Below are 23511 nucleotides of genomic sequence, written 5' to 3' on the forward strand. Positions count from 1 at the left end.
ATGAAGGCTGGAAAATTTGTATGGCAACTTAATCATGTCCAAAATAGTATTTACTTTTTCCAAATGTTTAGGTAGCACATGAACAGAAAAGCATCAGAGTGCACTAGTCAGCTGGTTATTTTCATTTAGCTCTGTCTTACTATAGCGTGTTTATGTGATGCAGATTATTTAAAATTTTTATTGATGCCCTTCATCTATTTTATAAACTTCTTTTATATTTATTTATCAATATTGCTTCTTTCCTTTCTATTCTCTAATTCAGGTAATTCAGAGGCACCAGTTAGATGTGTTTGAGTTTTTTCCTTTGTGACTAATATTACTTTTATACTGTTTTGTGTACTTTATATCCTTTTGCCTTTTCTTCATCCTGTTTAAATACATTCTTCTGACATATCTCAGGCTACTATTGTTCAGGTGTATCTATCTATTCTGCTGTTAATCAATGCTTCTTAACTCCAACTGATGTATTTTCACTTGCAGAATATACACACTTGATTGTTGTTTATAATTTCTAGTTACTTACCAAAATTGTCTGTTTTGTTACCTAAGTTTTGAGCATGTGATTATAATTAACTTTTAGGTTCATGTTTGATAGTCTTTCAGTTGTTCCTTTCCTTTATAAGTTCATTATGCTTTTATTGTATTTTGTTATTGTGTTTTAGATTTGTAAAGATGATTCTAAAATACTAATGTTGTTTTTTTCCTTCAGAAATTTGCTTTTATTTCCAAAAGTATTGTGATCCACTTTAAATTTAGCCCATTGAAATTATCCTTCAGAGCTGAAGAAAGCTAATTAGTTTGGCTTGTCTAGTTCTGTTTATCTTACTCTTTGGGTTTGTAGTACATCTTGGTTTCAGAAACCCTGAGTATTTACTGTCTCTGACATGGCTCATTCAAAGAGTCAATTTTTGCCTTGTTACTGGGAAAAATTCTAAGGAAAAAAATGAATGTTCAATGTTTGACTCACTCCCAAGGGATTCCCTTCTCACCATGTTAGCCCCACAAATTCTTACTGCCTAAATGGCCTTTAAATCCCTTCAAAAATTATTTAAGTATTTATGTAGCTTTTCCATAAGTCCTCCAAGATTGGAAGCATCCGTATTTCACTTTGTGGCACTTGCCCTGCTTCTCCCACCCTGGATTTTACAGTAATAAACTCCCAGGCTCTGGGCTCAACTTCCTAGAGTGTCAGCAACAAGAACTTCCCTAACAACAGTTTTATCAGTATTTCTACTCTCTTGTTTCTGCACATTTAAAAAAATCTCCCTTAGGCAACACTAAGCTACTCTGAGTTGTCTTCCAAGACAGCCTAACTTACTTCTCTAGGTATCATTTATAATTTTGCTAGTGGTACATTTATAAAATAACAAAGTTTAAAATATCATGTCTCTAAACTTGTTTTCTCCATTTTTATTTTTAGTTTGATTTTTCACAAATTGGGTTTCTATCTCTGAGCATTATGTGTGTGTACTGGTACACATGTACACATGAGTATATACACACAAATGTGTGTATATAGATTTCATATATATATATGAAATGAGAGCAGCAATGCTTATATGTCTAAAACTGAACTCTTCATTATTTTGTGCCAATCATTCCTTCCCCAATAACTTCATTCCTCTGTTTCTACAATATCTTTATAATCTTTATAGATTATAGAGATAATCTTTATAGAGTATAGAGATACTCAGTTTCCTTCACAATTATAATGCAATTATTTGCTTTATGACCTCTTAATGTTATATTAATTCTGTAAATTTTCTTTCTTTTTTTTTCTTTTTGGTAAAATTAAAGCTTAAGTATAGACCTATAGTTTCCAAATATCTGATCCACACACAATTAGCTACATTAGATATTTTAGTAAATATATCCTAATTCCTGAGTCCTGGTAGCACACATTCAGACTTATTCAGTCTATTTTTAGTTCTGAAAGGGATGTTTTCAGAGGAAATCCCTAGGTATTTCCGAAGTGCATAGATGAGAATTGAAATACTTCTTACTTTACTATTTGATGCCTCTGAGTCATTTGGCATATTTCATCTACATCGAATAAAATATTGCCTATTACATTCTCATTCTCCCATTCCATAATTATTTACCTAGTTTAAATTTTGCAAAACCTTCTGGAGAAATTAATAACTTTTTCTTTATACCTTTCACTTCCAAATAAAAACTACTCAGAGTATCCTACACTATTCAAGTCACTTAAATCCAAATGAATTAATTTCATGCAGTTCATATAGCAATACCAATTGCATCACTCCAAATGTATTTTTCTTAACAACTCATTATTCCATTGTTACAGATCCTGTCCTTTAAAACAATACTGTTAATTGCTATTGAAAGAATATATTCTTCTGTGTGTGATGATGTTAATATGCTATCTTTTAACGTAAATAACTAATCTCTCAATATTGAGAACTATCTATGAAAAGTTTTTTAACCTTCCTGAGCCCTATATAATTGCTTATTCAATCAATTATTCTAGTGAATTCCATCTATCCCTCTTGTAAGAGTTATTAAGTAGCATTCTACAATATAATTATATAATTGCATCATTATTTTTCTTAAACATATGGCAAACACCTTTAGGTCGAGTGTATTTGTCAGTCATGTTTGTAGCTTACATAACAATTACCTTTCAAATGACAGGAGTTAAATATTTTTTGAGATAAAATAAAAATTAATAAAAATGTGAATTTATAAGTGCTTAAAGTAATTTTCTGACCACTACAGGAGAGTTTATCTGAAACAATGATATAGGTACAGTTTACAATGCATTCACAAAGTAGACTCTTTTCTTTAAATATTAATTGTTGATATTTAGTAAATTAAATTCATAGATAATAGTCAAGGGTCCAGAAATTGATGGTTTTCTTTGAAGGAAACATAAAAATTATAAAGATTCATTTCATCATAAATAATAATTTGTTGTTGGCCAAATTGTTCCTTCGTGTTTTATTCACTTTTACTTAATGATTTAGCCTTCTAATTAAGTTTTCTCATGAAGCAAGAAATACTGATAATAAAATCATATTTTTCTTGATATATCATAATGAATATGAAGCCCCAAATATTAATTTTCAGCTTTTTTTCATTTTTGATACTTTTCTAAAGAGAGAGTGACTTTATGAAACTTGAATCCAGGAAAGTAATGAGCTATATCACTGGGGCTGTCTTTGTACATGCCAAGGAAATGAACTGTGAAATAACTAAATCAGTCCATCTGCTCCTCTGTAGTCAATTGTTGCTACTCCTAAACAATACAAGCCTATAAGTTCTGCTTTGTTAAAGAAATGGGATAAGTCTTACCAAGAACTTTCCAGAACCCTTTCACTAAAACCCATTGCATTATATCTGTGTTGCTTTAGGCTGATACTCTGCAAGGAAAATGAATGTTTTGAAAATCATTTGAAATCAGGCAGTGGAAAATAAATGCATACATGTATTTTCAGCATTATGGGAAGATAAGGATCTATTTACATTATATAAAAAAGTCAAATATTGTGATTAATTGCATCAAAGATCCAATTAAATACATTTGAAAAAGGTCATAGAGTCAGCATATATGTTGAAAGAACTATAAATATTTACAAGTTTATAGATAATTTTTAATAATAGCTTTAAATTATGCATACATTCATAATGTGCTAAAATTTATACTGTTTTTCATTGAATGCTATAAATACATATTTTACCTTTTTCTTTACAAAGCAAACTTGTTTGATGACTATGCTTATTCTTCAAGGGCTTCAGGTACTCCTTCCAGACTATCTTCAGGAACGTTTTGTACAAGCAGCTTTGAGCTACATTGCTTGCAATTCAGAGGGAGAATTTATCTGCAAGGATAATGACTGCTGGTGTCAGTGTGGTCCCAAATTTCCAGAATGTAACTGCCCTTCTATGGACATCCAAGCCATGGAAGAGAATCTTCTTCGAATAACTGAAACCTGGAAAGTCTACAACAGTGACTTTGAGGAATCAGGTATGATATATATTTTACTATAACACATTTGATCTTTGACCAAAAGATGTCAAAAAAGACTATTTTATCTTATACTAAAAGAATCTATTGCATAGTTCAAAGGGCTTTTGTTTGTTATTATTTTAAATGGACATTCATATTGCTTTTATTAGTGATTATTAAGTAATTTATTGAAAGAATATATTGTCCTTTGTGCATTGCTATGTGCTATTGGCACTATCCTTGAGTTGATCTATTAGTCACTTATTAAACGTTCTTGCATTCTCAATATAATAATTTATCAACGGATCCCTTTCATTCTTCTCTCGACTTTTCTAGTGGACCTTGAGTTTCACCTGTGAGGTAAAATGTAGGCAGCATTTGTTCTGTACCTTTATATAAGCACAATTCTTATGTGTGCTCATCTTCAATTAACTACTTACATTATCCTCCAATTTAGATCAATTTTGTAATAGTCTGGATTTTTTGTTGTTCCTTCTAAATTTTTGAGTGCTTGTTTATGTCTTCAACATTCTTATTGGCTATGTAACCTTTAAGAATATACGTTTTACCTTTAACAGTCTACGTTTTATAAAGCATTGAACATTAAACAATATAAGATTAAAGGATTCCTCAAAATAAAACTATTAATAGGATCATATATAATAATTGACGATAAAAGAACTAAAAATTCCCATAGTATGGTGAATATAATTGTATAGAATTTGGTCAAAAGTGTTGGGCATGACTACCTTTTAAGTGAGCAAAGAGAACCATCAAATTATAAAATAAAAGGGTAGTAAGTAGAATTAGGAAAAGTTAACAGATTTGTTTACTTAAGATATACTTTGATTTAAATAGTGCATTAAAACCATTGAATTCATGGAAACATATTGGAATGGTAGTTATCAGAGGCTGGGGTATGGGGAAACAGGGAGATTGTGGATGAACTTCACAAAATTTTAGTTTGATAGGAGGATTAAGGTTTTGAGAGTCACTGCACAGCTTGATGACTATAATTAATAATAACAAATTGTTTGAAATTGCTATGAGAATAATTTTTAAATATTCTCACCACAAAAAAAGATAAGTATTTGAAGTGATGGATTCTTTAATTAGCTTGATTTAGTCATTTCAGGTTATATACATACATCATAACATCAAATTATACACCATAATATATATAATTATGATTTGTCAATTTATAGTAAAATAATTTTAAAAATCAAACCTGTTACAGAAGGGGTTTGATAACCAAAAAGACAAGGATGAAGCACTCTGGAGAGAATGATGAATTGACACTGAGTTTCTACAACTGCTTTTCCTTGGGGCACATTTATCAACTCATGGCAGATTTCAAGGCTGCAAATCTATTAGCCCATGGAAAATCCTGCTACTCAAGATAGAGAAACCAGAAGAAATATATGTGATCACATCAGGTTACAGAATACTTACTGGGTACTTGTGTTGTCTTAAGCATGTGGTCAGTGCTATTTTAGACATTTCCTTATTTTGATTTAAAATGTAGAAGGTGACTTGACAGTTAAACTAATAAAATTTCCAAAGGTAGAATTTTATTTTCTGAAATGTTACAGGCCTGAAGATGCAAGTATTCACTGGGCCTGAAACTGAAAGTGCCAAAGGGCCATACCCAAAGAACAAGAAGAACCAGTTTAAATTCATATTCTAAGGATATAATCCTAAATTATCATCTCTCTATAATGCCTACTGAAAAAAAAAAAACTTTAAATAGTTGAAAGAGTAATGTCATGTGTATGAAAACATTTTCTTAAACTCTCCAGTTCATTTATATGTAATGGACATAAAGCCTTCATTAACCTATGTTAAGAATCAGTTGAGGAGATTTGTGCATCTGGGCTTCCTATTCTCTTCTATCAGTCAATGTGTTCTTTTTTTTTTTTTTTTTTTTAATGCCACTATAAAGCTCTTTTGATTATATAAGGTTTATAGCATATTTGGAAGTCAGGTAGTAAAATGTCTTCTACTTTGTTCTTTTTGCTCAAGATTGGTTTGGCTATGTGGAGATTTGTGTTCCACCCAAATTTTAGAACTGTTTTTCTAGTTCTGTGAAGAATATCATTGATATTTTGATAGTGGTTGCATTGAATCTATAGATCATTTTGAGGTATGGACATTTTAACCATATTTATTTAGCCAGTCATGAACACAGGATATTTAAAATTTTTTGAACCCTCTACAAAATTTCATCAATATTTTACAACTACCATTATAGAGTTTATTGGTTAAATTTATTCCTAGGTTTTTTTTTTTTTTTTTTTTTTTTTTTTTTTTTTTTGGTCACTCGGGTATAGGATTACTTTTTAAATTTCTACTTCAGATAATTCTCTATTGGAGTAGAGTTTCTATACACAGTGTAATTTCTATACTGCAACTTTACTGAACTTGTTTATTCTTGAGGTTTTTTTTTGATGAAGTCTTGGTGATTTTATATGTGTAATACTATGTCATCTACAAATTTCCTAATTGGATGTCTTCTATTTCTCCTGCCTGAGTGCTCTGATTAGGATTCCAGTACAATTTTGAATACAAATAGTGAAAGTGGACATCCTTCTCTTATTTCAACCCTTAGATAAGAAGCCTTCAACTTCTCTGTATTCAGTATGAAGTTAAATTTTGAAATAAATTTCTCCTGTATCTAATTTGCTCAATTTTAATCATGAAGGGATACTGAATTTTATCAAGTGAATTTTCTTCATCTATTGAAATTTGGCTTTATCCTTAATTCTATTGCATCACAAGCATAAATTGGAAAAAGGAAAGTCTTTTTAATAAATGGTCCTGAGGAAATTAGATATCTAAATGCATAAGATGGCAACTAGATCTTTATCTTTCATCACTTATAAAAATCAGCTCCAAATAGATATAAGAATCTAATATGAGATCTAAAACTATGAAAATACTGGGGACAGAAGAAATGCTTCAAGACATTGGAATGAGAAAATATCTTTGGAAAAACACTCAAAATACAGAGGAACAAAAGCAAAAATAGATGGTATTGTGTCAAACTAAAAACACTTCTGCAAAGCAAATGAAAACGACAAAGTAAAAGAAACCTACATGATGGAAGAAAATATTGCAATATATCTGATGAGGGGTTAACATTCAGAATACAGAAGGAACTTCAAAAACTCAATAGCATATAAACAAATAACTTAATTTTAAAATGGGCAATAGACCTAAATAGACATTTCTCAAGTGAAGATTATGAAGGGCTGACAGATATATGAAAAAATGTTGAACATCCCTAATCATCAAGTAAATGCAAATCAAAACCAAAATGAGATTTCGCCTCACTCTAGTAAGAATGGCTGGTGTCAAAAAAGCAAAAAGTACCAGTGCTATTAAGAATGTTTAGAAAAAGAACCCTTGTACACTGTTGTTGAAATGTAAATTACTGCATCCATAGTGGAAAACAGGATGGAGGTTCCTCAGAAAATTAAGCACAGAACTGCCAGATGATCTAGAATTCCAACTTCTAGGTAGATGTCCAAAGGAAATGAATAAATATGTTAAAGACACATCTGCACTGTTGTTTATTACAGTACTATTCACAATAGCCAAGAAGTAGAAACAACCTTTGTGTCCATTGACTGGTTGATAAATAAAATGTTATACATCTACACAATGGAAAACTATTCCACCATAAAATGATTTAAATACTGTCATTTGCAAAACATATGGCGCTGGAGATCATTATGTTAAGTGAAATGATTCTGGCACCACAAAACAAGCATCACATGGTGTCACTTATATGTGGAACATAAAAATTTTGATATTATATAGGTGAAAGAACATCAGTGTTTACTAGAGGCTATGGAGAGCAGGAGAAAAGGGAAGCTGATAGCTTGATTAATGGATGTTAACTTACAGTTAGACAGGACTAAGTTCTGATGTACTGTTGCACAGCATGGTGACTATTGATAACATTTGTATTCTGTACTTTTCAAAAAACTGAAGGAAAGGATTTTGAAAGTTTTACCATGGTAAACTTAAAAATGAACAGATACATTTAGCCTCATTTGAATATTTCACAATGTATGCGTGTATGAAAGCATCACAGGCAATTTCACAGACATGTAGAAATTGTATATTTTTATGTAGGAAGCAGACAGTAGAAGTAAGATGATCCCAATATTGAAATGAGTAGAAAATAGTTTCAGAAAACTGTTATTAAAATGTTCAAGAAATGAAGCAAAGGAAAAATGAAGTGAGTGAAGATATTGAAAAGTTCACCAGAGATTTGGAATCAATAAAACCGGATTAAGGAACAGTCCAAACCGAAAAGTGCAATATCGAAAACCAATGACTTGATTTTGTTTTAATAGGAATTTTGACACAGGGCATCACAGGAATAGTGAGCACAGGGACACAGAATATAAAGAAATAAAAGCAGCAAGGAAGGCCACAACAAAATATCCTAAAGATGCATCACAGGCATGGGACGCATGCAGGAAAGTTCTAATGCAGTTTTAATTTCAGGCATGGTAGTAGTCTGGGTCTGGCACAAAAAAGGAAGACGTAATGGATATGATTTATAAAGATCTGAAAACACTCAAGCTATGAATTCCCTAAGTTCAGCAAAACAAAAACAAATTTAAAGAAAATTAAAAGTACAAAAAAAAAATATAAAGAAAAAAATAATTACTTTCAATGAAGGAATGAAAATTTAATGACTAAAAGCGGCGGAGCGCTTGCCTTGCACACGGGAGGCACTGGATTCGATCCTCAGCACCACAAAAAAATAAATAAAATAAATGTATTAAAAAAAGATTTTAGACAAAACTAAAGTGATAAAAATAAATAATCTAGAATTATATAAGCCTCCACAATATTTTCTGAAATAGAGGTGAAATAAAAATGTATCTGATGAAAGCTCAATGAAAACCTGGAAATGCAAGGGAAAGATCAATACTTAGCAATGGCAAGAAGGCATATATGCATAAGTGAATGTCAGCTGCACAAAATGACGATTATAATGTGATATGGAAATAAAATATACACAGGACAAATAAATGACAATAATGCAATAGTGGACAAACGATGGGAAGAGTTAAACTAGCCTAAATATTCTAAAATCCTGGCTGAGGATGTGTTAAAAGATGTAATGTGTTTTAGATTGAAGTAAATAAAAAATCTGGTATAACCACAAAAAATATAGGAAAAATTAATGGAAATCAAGCAAAAAGAAAATTAAATAAAAATTATCTAATGATTTTTAAATAAAATCATAAAGTAGCAAACAGGGAGAAAATCATCTTATTCAATACTTAAATGTAGCATGAAGGAGAAGGATTGTATTCCAGATACAATCCCACTATAAAGGTTATAAAATTAAATTTTCTATTTTGCTCATTACATTATATAGTCTATGTAAAATACTGATACTATAGGACGGGGTTATAATAAAAATGATATCTTATTTTTATTATTTATTAGAGACATGTTTAAATATAATGACACAGATAAGCTGAGGGAAATATATAAGGTAAAATCCAGCCAAAAGAATACTGTAGTAAATTTTAAGGTAAGATACATGAAGGAATACTTTGCCTAGGACTATTATAATAAAGGAGAAAAGTTTGTATTAAGGGAGAGACATTGAACTCCACTCCACTGAAATAACAATATAGAAGTTTAAAAGCAGGCATAAACTCAAGGAAAAATGCTGGTTGATAGTAACAAGGAGACTGGTCTATGTCATTCAGCCATTTGTGCTTCCTAATTTTCTATTTTTGGAGTTAGGCTCTTGCAGTTCCACAGAAACTAGGAGATTAGGGATGCTACCTCCTTTAATGATTGCATTTCAAAGGGATGATCCCCAGTTCTTGGAGAAAAGTCTGTCTGGTTTGTAGAAGATTTACATCTGAAAAGGCAGAGAAAAAAAACATCTAATTGCCAAGTATTCTAAAGAATATTGTCTAAGATAAAAGTCAGGGAAAAATAGGAAGAAACTTATTCAACGTTTAATCAAGCTGAGGGGAATGTTTACATCGTCTAGGACAAAACCTAATACCTTGGTCTCAAAAACTTGAAGAAAAATTTGACAGAACTATAAGATAAAAAATACAAACATAATCATAATGTGAAATTTTAACTTATCTCTCCTAACACGTGGAAGATTAAGCAACCCTAATGTAAGTGAGGATTGTGAAACAAAACAGAAATTTAGCAGTTGACAAAAAGTCTGCTTAGAATATTGAACAAAAATTATTACTGAACATACGTATCTCCAATACTCATGTAACACTTACCAAATTTCACCATATTCTAGGCCACAAAACAACCCTGAACAACATATTGAAATCATATGCTTTGTGACCATAGTAAGATCAAGCTGAAATCACTAATTAGAAGGCAAATAGGCAAATTTCCATCTGCTTATATATTAAATAGTAGGCTTCTACAGGGAAGAGGGGGAGAAAATAAAAAGTGAAATGAGAAGTTAGAACAAATGAAATTTCCACATAATGTTAGTGGGTGTGTTATTGGTTTCTCTTTAGAAAAATAATTTTGTAAAATTTAGCTGTTATAGTTTGAATATTTGATGTCCCCCAAAAGCTCCTGGATTAATACAGGAATAGTCAAAGATGAATTGATTAGATTATGAAAGCTGTAATGGAATTGGTCCATCCTAAATTGAATGGACTAACTGGGTGGTAATTTTAGGCAGGCAGGGCATGATTGGAGGAGACAGGGTCACTGGGAATTTGCTGTGAAAAACATCTTTTCTGCAGCCCCTTCCCCTCTCTGTGCTTCCTGGCTGCCACCGGTCAGCAGCGGTCCTCTGTCATGTCCTCTCACTTTGATGTTCTACATCACTTTGAGTCCAGAGCAATGGAATAAGTCAACCATGGCCTCAACCTCTGAAATTATGAGCCAAATTAATTTTTCTTTGTTGTTTTCGTCGGGTATCTTGTCATAGGTAAGAAAAGATAAAGAACTAGTAGAAGTGAATGTATAATTTCTTTTGATCTAGACCAGAATTTTCATTTAGATAGTCAAAAGAAATATGCACATATTTTCAATGCAACAAATGTATGAAAATATACATGATGTGCACAGTAGCATTACTCTTGCTACCCTGAAATTAGACACTTCTAAAATGCCAAATCCTTAAAAAAAATTAAACTTTAAAATCATGGTATAGTTTACACAATGGGATTCTATAAATCTAAGTGAATGAATGATGAATCCAGAATATGAATTAAATCTCTCAAATATTGAATCAAACTAAAGAAGCCAGTCTTGAAAGAATATATATTACATTTATGTTAAGTATGGTAAAAAACAAAATTTACCTATTAAAAAATTCTGTTACACAGCAGGTGAATGGTACCTTTGGTGAGGCAAAGTCTGATGTGATGTATGAGGGTCTGAGAGAATTCTTCAGTACTTAGAAGTCATTATTTTCTTATTTACAGGCTGGGTACATGAATGTGTTTTATTTCTGAAAATTCCATGTTAGATAAAATATGTTTATTTTTCTGTGTTTATATAATAATTTGATAAATATTTAAAAATAAACATTTTGGCAACTAAATAATCTGAAGGACAATGTCAGAATAATTGAATAAATTAGTATGTTTAAAGTTTACATGTTGTATGTTTAAATTCATAGTAAATTGGTGAAAGATTAATTATGGAATATTCATTGACCATAGATTGTGAAGCATTAATTAGAAGCTAGTTCTAATAAGCTGGACTTTCAATCTTGCCCCACATTTAAACTATTCACCTTAGAACCAAAGACTCTTAACATACTTGATTCAGTTATGCTTATGTTATAAAAACAGTGATCTATTTTCTATCTCTTGACTTATTTTCAATATTCAAAATTTTAATGTTTAATTCCTTATTTTTACCAGTGGTATGCTAAAATTCATATTTAATATTAGGGGTTCCTCTATCTTGCCATAAATTTTACTCTACATCATAGACAATAGTCTTATTTATTCAGTTTGTTTATGTGTGCATAGCTAAAGAATAAACCCTGACTTTTTGTTGGTACATCTTCAATGAAACCACATTAATTAGTATACACTTGGAATAAAACAATGGTCAATGGCATTGTAATCTTTGTTTATTGAATTCCTTTTCAAACTTGTAGGATGTACTAAGGAACATATTTGACAGTTTTGAGAAGAGTGTTTTGTTTTTTTAGGAGAATTTTTTGTTGTTACTGAGCAATAAATAATAGAAATAATGTGGCAGGTGTTGCCCAAGAAAAGATTTCTAAAACATTCTCACCACCTACAGGTTATAAATTGATAACCTTTATTCAAAGTTTCATAATTTTAAGACTGTGCACTAGCTTATTTCACTTCCTTTATGGAAGGTAAAGTAGTAATACTATGTTCAAGTGCATTCTTGTTTCTGCTGGGAGTTCTTGAATTTTAGTTACAAGAGATGATAATTTGTGTCTACTTACCTACATGTCAGAAATTTGAATCCTATTGTATACTTTATATAGACATATAAATCAGGATGGTTTTAGATTGCTTTCAAGTGTTTAATTTAACTTACCTTGAAAAATTAGACAAATGGAAATTATTAACTTACCAAAAGTTATCTTAATTGAAGCAGAAAAATCAGTTTACCTTTGTTATCTTATTATAAGAGATATTCATCTAAATTTAAAAGATTTTTTTTCTTAAGCACAAATAGCAATTTGAGGTGGATCACAGTAATATAGAATGTTAATTACTGTCACCACCCAAAAAGGAAGAAAATAAGTTTGTACTTTATTAGGTCAAGATAATTTTTTGTAACTGTCTTTCTGTTTTGTATGTTTCCTATTTTCACCTAATGTAAAGTTCAATCAGTATATCTAATTAGCATATAATACTAAGCTGCTTTTATATTTGTTTATATTTAAGTCATTTTTTCTGTAATCTGAAAGTCCTAGAAAATATACTTTTTATAGAGTGTAAACAAAAGTGTCAGAGAAATTAAAATAAAGTGTATTTTTATGTTATATCTTAAAACCTGAGAAAATTTCCAACTGTTAAACAATTTATAAAAATCTATTCATTCTTTACCTTGATAGTCTCAGAAAAAAACAGTGCTTTTTAATAAGAAATAATGGTGCTATAAATGTAACTGGTTAGAATGAAAGTATACAAGATAGAAATATAGCAGAATATGGAAGCAAAAAAATTAAACACAATATATCTCACAATAGTAATAACTATCAAAACCTAATTTATATGTTATATTTAATTAGACAAAAATAATAATTTTGTAACCAATCATGTAAGGACAGTGTCTACCTAGATCAGGATCAAGGAATTAATGATAAAACTGAAAGTACTTAACATCTTAGACACACACACACACACTCACAAATGTTTAAAACCAAAATTATTTATTTTGTTTGTGTTATGCAACCATTTATAAGAATTGCCAAAAAAAAAAAAACAAAAAAAAACAAAGAACCACTAAAACTCTAAAGAGATGTCAGTACATTGTCTTTTTCAATTAATTTTCTATGTCATCTTCAGCTCTTTTCTGGGGTGAATGGGAAATGTAATTGTTTAAGCTCTACAATTATAGAAAATGGTGATATTCTTGCAAGTAATCATTTTAAGAAAAAATAAAAAGCAAATAGTTTTAGAAATGTTTGAACATGACACTTTGGAAAAATTGTGTTATCCCTTGATGTGTAGTAAATCTAAGGTGTATGTTTGTTGTCAACAAATATCTGTATCAGGATCATGTCCTGTTAAATGGAAGGATATATATTTGATAATCCAAGAATAGCAGTCAGAGACCACCTGGTAATGGGAATTGTTGAGGTGTCAACTTTCTAAAAACACTGTTCATTTCGACAGTTCCACTGAAAGGAGATAAACTTTCAAATACTGCAAACATAAAATGTATTGAATGCTCCAGTGCTATGAAGGCAGAATTAACTTGATTTACAAAATTTTTAAATCATCTGTTCTCTTTTTTTTTTTATGTAGATATTCTTAATTTTTTTTCTCAAAAACAGTTTCTCCCTCAGATGATACTTTACTATCCGCTTATGCATAAAGAACATTTTTCAAGGAAAATCAGTATCCCTGTAAATGATATTCATTTTTACTCATTATAATGTTTAGTAAAATCCTACTACTTGCTGCTCATTATTCATTCTCATTCCCTGATAGTAAATTAACCCAAATTTTCTTTGAGGAAACCCCATTCCATTCTTAGTATGGCACAATGTATGGGAATGAGCTCCATATTGAGCACCAGTATGACCTCTGATTAATGCAAGCTAATCATAAGAATCTGTTTTTCTGGCTATTGAGATCAGTTCAAGACAGATGAAAAAAAAATGTGAATAAGAATCAGAAATATAATTTCCAAGAGCATCTGGGTGAAAGTGAAGATCCCTTGTTTCCCCACTCTAGTTATAGGGAATGCTATTAGTTGTTTAGATGTGAAAGAACATATTCATAATGACATTAGAGGACCATCTTGCCATCGAATTGTTGCTTGAATCTTATAAGATAGAAAAATGCTTTCTTGGTTACATCAATAAACAGCTGAACCACCTTTTCTTCAAGCTTACCTTGCTCTTACAGATTTAGGTGCATGAGGTGATAAATTTCTTCAATCGTTGAGTCAGTTTGAGATGGACCATCATTCAGGACAGCATAGGCAATTCGGTAGTGATAAAGAATCCTTGAACCTTTGAGTTATAAAATTAGTCTATTTCTTTCTCATTTCTTCATTGCAAGTTTACTGTGGCTTTTGTTCTGTCTTCTTCCAAAACTCAGGTTGGTAGCTCAGGCCCTATGTGGAAAAGTGATCACTATGGCAGGAGTAAATAATACAGCAAGCTATACTTATTAAAACTTCATTTAGAAAATGATATATGCCATACCTGATAAGATTCTATTGGTTAAAGTAAATTATCTAAGCCTACCTCAAGAAGGAATTTTTCCTTGGAAAAAGTCTGAGTATGTGTGAGAGGTTCTAATGACTGGACAATGTATTGATATTATTGCCAGATAATCAACTTCTTTACCTAGATGCATAACAAATTCAACTGATCTCCAAGAGAAACAGAACAAAAGTCACATATAGTCAAGTCTAATGCAATGAGTGAGGCTTATCAACCTCTTTGCCAATTCAGATGTGGTATCTTTAGATAACCAGACATGAAGCAAAAACCCAGTTACCTGTCCCAGTCATAGTACATGCCAGTTAGACTTATTCATTAGAACTACAATAAGCATTTTCAGTCAGAAGAAGATTAACAAGGGTACAAACTAACTCTACTTGGAGCAATTTTGAAATTCCTCTGCAAGATATTTTGAGAGCTCGAACCTGCAAGTGGGAAATGTTTCCTGAATAGTCTTTGGTTTCGCTTTCTCTGAATAGCTCTCTTGTCTGTGGTTTTCATTGGAGCCAAGGGAATGATTTTCCAATTGCATTATCCTTCCACACCACATCTGAGATGAGAATTGGCCAATCTTGGGGTACAGTTTTCTTAGCCTTCTTTCTGCCAAAACACTGACAGTCAATGTCATTTTCAATTTTAAACTTTACATGGTTTTTGCTCAAAGTAATTTTTTGACAGTACAATTCTATATGAATAAATTGCTCTCTTAGCTATTTAAGTTGTCAGTTCCATGGGTCATTAGCCACACCCACAGCTTTTTCAAGATATGTTTTCTGTATTTGCTATTTTCATTTTCTTTTTCATATTCTTCCCTCCTTTATCTATCATTGAAATCATGGGATTTTATTAGACTTCTTGACTTGTTCTTTGATGTCTAATTGAAAGTATTTACAAGGTGCACTTTTTATTAGGCACATAAGACAATAATTAAATGAGTTATTTTCATACTAGAGTTGAGAAGCAGTTGCCTGTATTCATGCTTTCAAAATTCTATGAGTCTGAACTTCTCCTCTGTGTCATATATAACACAAGAAAAATAGGTTATGATATGGAAATGCACAGTACAAAATTTCCTTTAGGATATTGCAGTTTATTTCCCACTACATCACTTGTCCATTGCAAGTTGGCTGTGGGATCTTCTCCATGTCTTCTCGCTCCAGGATGTGGGCTAACAGTGAAGCCACCATCTGGAGCAATGTGTCACTGTGACAGAGAGTGATACCTTGCCATACTTTGCCTGAAAGTGTTATCAGCAACAGAACTAACATTCTATTATCCAACATCTAAGTTTATGAAACATATGATTTTCTTTTCCAGTTACTTCAGGCAACAATTTTACCAGCTGTCGCCTTGTTGCTTAACATGGACTGTCTTTATTTCCACTGGGGTCTTTGCTAAGCGTCCTTGATGCCTCCATGATCCTTGAAGTCAGTGCCAGGCATGACCATAAACCTTTGCTTTTTTCTGCACTGTCTCCCAACCCCTGCCTTCATTTCTGAATCCAAATTCAGTATCAGCTTGGTAACACTGCAGTGGTTAAAAAAAAAAAAACCCTAAAATCCTAAATACATCCTATAAACAATGCAATTTCTTGCTCACATTGCATGTGTACCACAGTATAACTGGGGTCTCTAGGCTAGTCTCCATTTTTCTCCTTCTAAGACTCATGCTCAGGGAAACGTTGGTGAATGATTTAGGTACAGAGGCAGTAGGAAAAGTGCAGTCAATCATCACTGGCTCTTATATAAACTGTTTTTCACAGTATTTATTATCATATTTTATTATCAAGCCTAATTTCAAAGGAAACAGAAAAATGTCAATTGACCACGTGCTTAGAAGAGAAGAAGATCCAAAGCATTTCTGAATTGCTAAAATGTCAGCCACAGATGGCTTTTTAAATTCAAGAAACTGAAAGCATCATTATCTGTGTCATTAAGCCATATAGCCTCAGACAGGAATATATACATTTTACTCTTCCTATCTCACATTCCTTAATCTTCTTTATTAGTAAGAAAATGAGATATATCTGTAGTTAAGTGAACTTTAGTGCACCCAACTTCACTCCACCCATCATTGTGTCCAAATTAAATAGCTTAAAGTCAGATAAATAAGCTCTATCCATAACAAACTATGTGAACATCAGCAAGTCACATAATCTCTTAAAATGTGTGCAACCTTGTTTGTCATTCAGTAACTTTAGTTTGACTTGATGAACTAGAAAGAAGGTTCTTGTCCTAAATTATCACATATAGTATTGCCTTCTCATGGGTAAAGCTTTATGACAATCAAATGATTGTATTTAAAAGATATTCTTTTGAATTAATTGTAGCTGGAATTTAAGAGTAAGGGAAAGAAAACAATACCAAGTCTCAATCTTGATTCTGATGGTAACAATATTTTTGTAATTTATTGTGTGATTGTCTCATTTTCTGTAGTGCAATTTACAGATGACTTCAGCACCAAGGACAGTATTCAGGTCCAAAACCAATAGACCAAAACCAGTTTGGTTTCCATCGCTGTTTTGTTTGACATGTCAGTGTTTCCTGTCTGATTTGTCACTGCTGAAATGTACCATATTTAATATATTATGAAAATCACCTTTGCCATTACCAAATTTTATTTTGTACTTCAATTAATGTTTTAACATCACCTGAAATAAGATGGCTATGGAGTGCCAAGCAAGTGTTTTATGTAATGATTCCTGATTTCGATCCCAAAAGGCTTGCTGCCAAATGCCTTCTACCTGTTCCAGTTGGCCCTGATGCATTTCCATGCCTAGATCAATGCCATCATTTCCAACACTCTGAGAAGAGTTTCACAATTTTTCATGGCACAGAACAACATATTTCTTTGCAACATTGCACAAAAACTAGTGCAGCATACTGTATAAACACATCATATATTTACAATACATGTTGATTGATGAATGAGATAACAAAATATATGTGTACCCACATATTGCTTGTGCACTTAATTTGGTCTACTTCATTTGTTCTCTCTGGGAATGTCACAGTAACTATAATATCATTCATCTTTTCAGTAGACATGTGCTAAAAATATTCTTTAAAACACATTTTATTTTGAATATTTTCCATAGGTATTTTGAAGTTGTGTTCATTTTGCTTTCTTTGCTTTTTTTGTGTTCTCTCTCACTCAAATCTTAATAAATGCATGGACACCATAATGTTTTTACATTTACTTGAATTTACTTTTCATAAAGTAATATCTCTCAAAAGATTTGTATATGCTTGTTCTGTTATTACCACCCATATTTATTTGAAGTCATAATTTGCTTAAGCATCCAGTTTAATCTGAAACAAATAATTCAAGACTTTGATTCAGTATGATAAAAACAAAATAAATTATGTCCATTATGTGTTTTATTGTTCATTTTTCTTTATATGCTACTCCATGGTCAGTCGTATACAAATATATGTTATGTATAGACGTGTGCACTTTATGCTACCATTTGGGTCATGTGAATAAAAATAGTTATTCATTTCAAGTACAAATTCTTAGAAGCCATGCCAAAGACCGTGGCTATCCAATCCATTCACTACTTTCATGAAAACCTCATAATGGTGGCAGAGATTTTATTAAAATCATCTCATGTAGCATACTTGGTAATTTGTGAATTATATAATCAACTGATTTACAAATTTAATACTTAGGCATTATCCTCTTATACTGGCATACTAATAACTTCTACTTATTTAAGAAAAATATCTTTTTTATTTTCAAACTTCATCATTCTGCTAATGTATCCAAGTGAACTCTATATCAATGCAGAGTTAATTTTCATGAATTTTACACGAACTGCTTCGTCAATTATTTCATTGATAAATAAGGATAGCAGAATATGGAATTTTTTTACCGAACTTTTGGATGCATGTGGATAGATATGACAATATTGCATGATATAATAATGCAAAGTTACCATGTGTCATCTAAAATATTTTATATTTGATCATCAGGTCATTCAAAATAGATATTTAACATATAAAACAAAATTTTTAAGATTGCCAAATGAGATCAATGTATAATATGAAGTTATCATTCATACTCATCACTGTATTTTTTCTGGTTTTCATCCTTATAAACATGTAAGAATATTGAACTTCTAGCACACTGAAGCAAGGTATGGTCTTGTGACTTCTTTGATAAAGGAAATATGAAAGGAAGTAGTGCATATTAATGTCTTAAAAGAAGGCAGTAAGAGTCTGGCACTTACTAGGCTTACTTTCTTAGCCAAAGAACTGATGGTAATCTGGACGATGAAGACAGTGGGGAACCTAGGCTGCAATCATCTGTAGGTGGATACGTGATGTGGCTTGAAACCTATTACTGAAATCTAGAAATATTTTGATGATATTAATACTTTGATAAAACTTATTCCATGCTTTCTTGTGCATAAGGTTAAGCTGCTACATCACTATGAGTGAAAGAGAGTTTGATGATAATTACTTATTTATCCAATAAAAAGTAGCTAGGAGATTTTAAGATTGATTACATTTTCTAACAATAATGATGAATGTTTACTATAGCTTCTGAATTTTGTGATATAATGAGGCTAATGAAAATGCTCTGAGCCATTTGAAATATGTCATGTTTAATGGACATTTCAGGCCTTACACCATTTCCTCTTTAAAATAATATTTCAAAGTACTACTATGATGATTGTATTTTTTACTTTAAAGAAAACCAGACGCAACATGTGCTAAGTAGCTTTCACCACATCTAATAAGTGATGCCTCCAAAATCCAAGCTCAGACAAAAGTGCATGATTCGTGCACTACATAAAACTCTTTCCTGAAGAAATGTTACTATTGCATAAGAAAACCTCTGACCTGCTTTTCAGAGCTCATATTATCTTTACCTGCATTAACTTAAACAGTGGCTTGCTATGGTCCAGAGATTGTAATAGGACTGGGGGTGTAGCTCAAATAAGAATGCTTCACTAGCATGGTTTCAATCCCCCACAACACCAGTAAATAAGAAAAAAAACAAAACTCAGAGGTTACAAAAGCCCCCAATGATAAAAGTGAATACTCAAGGCAACAAAAAGACACATAATATGTGCCTTTATGTCAAATATAATATGTATGCATACATATTAAATAGTGTTAATAACCAATTCATGCATATTTTAGATTTCCTTAAATCTTGACAGTGAAATTTATATGACATCATTTATTTATTTTATTAGAAATAATGAAAAAACTCCAGAACCAAAGTGGATACTATTTTTACTTAGTGTGATTTGAGCTACATGCAAGGTGTCACTGTTAATATTTTCAATCTACTTTAAACTAGTGCTCAAAATTACTTCCTGATCCCCACTATCACACAATTTTAACAATAATGTGGGTAGAGCTCTGACTTTAAAAAAAAAATCAGTTTGTTCATTACTGTTGTAATTCAAAATTTTATATGCATTGATAATTCCTACTTTGTGGAACATAATCAGATGACTTATAGCAATCAGTAAATGTGCTTGTGGAATATATCTTTATTTTTGTTTGAACAATGCCACTTCACTGTCTTTTGGTGACACTTATATAGAATACACATAGCATCTGCCATGCAGCTAAATGGTCTGTCACCAAGAGTCTCATTTAATTTTTGTTATCTTGCTAGTATGATCTTAACAGCTAGCTTTAAAGAAGAAATAACCCTCTGTTGGCAAAAGTCAGTGCTACATTTAAGAAGTTGACAAAGTGTTAGTGGAAAGATCTTGAAGTTAATTGGCAGCAAAACAAATGTGTGGTGTTATGTCAGGTTGTCAGGTAGCTGTGTTGTGTGAACTCTGAACAAGTATCATCCTAGGAAGGTTGGCCAAATTTGTTACACAAGCTATGTAAGACATCACAGAGAATAGCAAGATAAATTTTCTCAAACACTGCTGAAGAATAAAGTCATGCCTCAACTCTTAAAACTGACAGGCCTATTAGTGGCCAACTTGTCAGATCTACCTGATGAAGAATCCTCTACTTTATATGGTTTAGTATTAGTTACTTGACTTATGTTTCCAGTGTATCACAAAGCTGAAGAGTACAGTTTAAATATCACTAATTTTAAGAGCACTCTTACTTATGTTTGAAATGAAATTCAATGGGTTTCCCACTTTTTGACCAAAAATAAGTAGAATAATATTAACTTGTGCTGAACTATATACAATTATAACTTATGTCCTGTAGTCTTAGTCTTCCTCTATAGTCTCATGAATGTCCACTCCCAATTCCAGAGGGCAGGGTATCTACAAACAACTATCACATCCTCCTTGAACGTTTGTTCTTGCAAACTTAATATTCCCACTTTCTTAGATTTCTCTTTATTTCACAAAATTTCTAAGCCATTTATCATTGGTTTCATCTTCTTGGGATAATCTCAGTTTGTTGGTGGAATTCAGATAACAGAAGTTCAAGATATTTACAAAAAGGAAGACTTATTTATTTATCCTTTCCACTATATGCACACTGTAGTTCAGCTGTGCTTGCCCTTTACTTTTCAGAGATCCATGTTAAAGGAACAATTTCTCACTTGAATGTGGGAACATTTCCAATTATGGCAGGTAGTAAAGAGACAGAGAAGAACTATCACTGGCTCACAAAGCTTCTGCTTAGAAGTGGTATATGTCATCGAGGCACACGTTTTATTGGTAAAAGGAAGTAATGTAGGGCATCGAGAATTCAATAGGGAAGGAATGTATTATTCTTCCATAGAGAAGCATGACAAAGAAAGAATCAACTATGAGTAACCACTCATAAAATCTGTCACACTTCCTATTATAAAACTTGATTATCCAGCCAGTCAGAATGTTTAAAAAAGAATAACAGTTGAATTGGATCAATGTATGCATAATGTGCACATGTCTTCCAAGTCCTTAAACACCGTCAGAAATATTTTCACAAACACTGAATTATCCTCATGGTATCACAAGATGTACTATATCTTAAATTGTCCTATTCATCCAATAAATTCCTCCTACATAGCACTCAAATCATTGATGGATAAGCATACTTTGCTTATTGGATTATTCATGTTCTCTGAAGGCAACCACTTTTTTAGAATGTTACAATTGTTTTCTCCTTAAATTCCAATATTACCGATGTCTTAATTTCTACACACTCCTGTTAGTCTTGAACTTTTAAGCTACTCAGAGTGGATCGTAATCAAGCCTAATTCTTTTCCATCTAGTTTTTATATATTTTAGTTACATGGTTTGCTACCACAGAGATTTTGTACCAAATTATTCATTGCTATTCCAACATCTTTCCATTATATTATTTCAAATTTATGCATTATTCTGTCAATCTCTATTTTCAACTTTCCTCTTCAAATCCGTTTACAGACACTCCAGGTACAGCAAGCACAACACAGAAATAATGAAAATCAGCTCGATCGTCACTCATTCTAGAAAATTTTTCCGGAATGGACAGCCCTTGAAAAGTCTTTTTCAGCAGGAAAAAAATCATCTGACTTTTGTTCAATATCAATATATTTAAAATAATTTTATTTAAAATTGGAAAAGATATCTCCACACCCAAAAATTTTAATAGTTCAATTTTTAGAAGGATTCATAATATAGTATACGCTTAGCAACTGTAAATATTATAGTTTATATCACAAATGCCAGTCTGTGTTATACTGTGCTATTTGTGATTGAATAGTCTTTATATTTGTGAAACTTTCACACCATTGTTTCTGTTTAATATATTTAAATTGTTCTATAAAAACAGCAACAGACAAATGCTAACATTCTCTTAGTTTGATCTTAGTTTTTTTTATTTCCTCATATCTTACTTTCTGCTAAAATGCATACTTATATTTTGAAGTTCTTAGATGAAATACAGTATATTTACTATCAAGGAAATCTCCTAGGGGAAACTACATCTGTTCAACAATCTTTAAAACAATGCTTGAACTTCTCAGCATTTTAAAATTCTGAGCCAGCTTTGATGATAACATTCTAGGATACGAAAATCCTTCCCAAGAGCATAGAAGGCTGTAGCAGCATCTAGTTAGTTGGAGTTACAAGAAATAGATTTCTTTTAAAAAAGAGAAATACATTTGTAATGTGTGTCTTTTAAAAATGCTATTTGTTCTTTTTTTTCATTCTATTTTCATACCATGTTCCTTTAGAGAATTTGTTTTTTTAAAAAGAATAATGAATCATTCTTAATAAATATGTATTGCATTTAATGAATTATACAGCATTTAAAAGTACTATTTCCTCATATAACATGACAATTATAACTTCCTTTCACATCAAAGTCTAGATATATTTAATAACACTCGATGAAAGAGTATGACACATAAATTTGACTAATAGGATTTTACAAAAATCATCATGGTACAGAAGAGTGAGTGCTAGTCAATATGGCAACATATTTTTCAGGAATTAAGGCCATAAGAATGTAACCTGTCCAAATCGCAGCTGCTTGTGCCTCTTTACCATCATAATAACCTAAGTGGACTTGAAGTATAGTGGATCTGTACATGGATTTTGTAAATGGTACATTTTGCTAAGCAAATGATTTTTATGGTTAATTTTTCTTTTCTTTCATTGTCATATCTCTAATCAAAAAATACCTGTAAGAATTTAGGATTT

The 23511-nt window shown here is 31.4% G+C and overlaps 1 protein-coding gene across 1 annotated transcript in view; it reads left to right on the plus strand.

Moving 5' to 3' along the window:
* Brinp3 (BMP/retinoic acid inducible neural specific 3) overlaps nt 1-23511 on the plus strand; it is a 410156-nt gene that overhangs the window by 276141 nt on the left and 110504 nt on the right. Inside the window, 1 exon segment of the mRNA XM_047520984.1 lies at nt 3752-3988. Within this exon segment, the coding sequence (XP_047376940.1) occupies nt 3752-3988 (237 nt within the window).

Source organism: Sciurus carolinensis, chromosome 12 (genome assembly GCF_902686445.1).
Source record: "Sciurus carolinensis chromosome 12, mSciCar1.2, whole genome shotgun sequence".
In the NCBI taxonomy this organism is placed as follows: domain Eukaryota; kingdom Metazoa; phylum Chordata; class Mammalia; order Rodentia; family Sciuridae; genus Sciurus; species Sciurus carolinensis.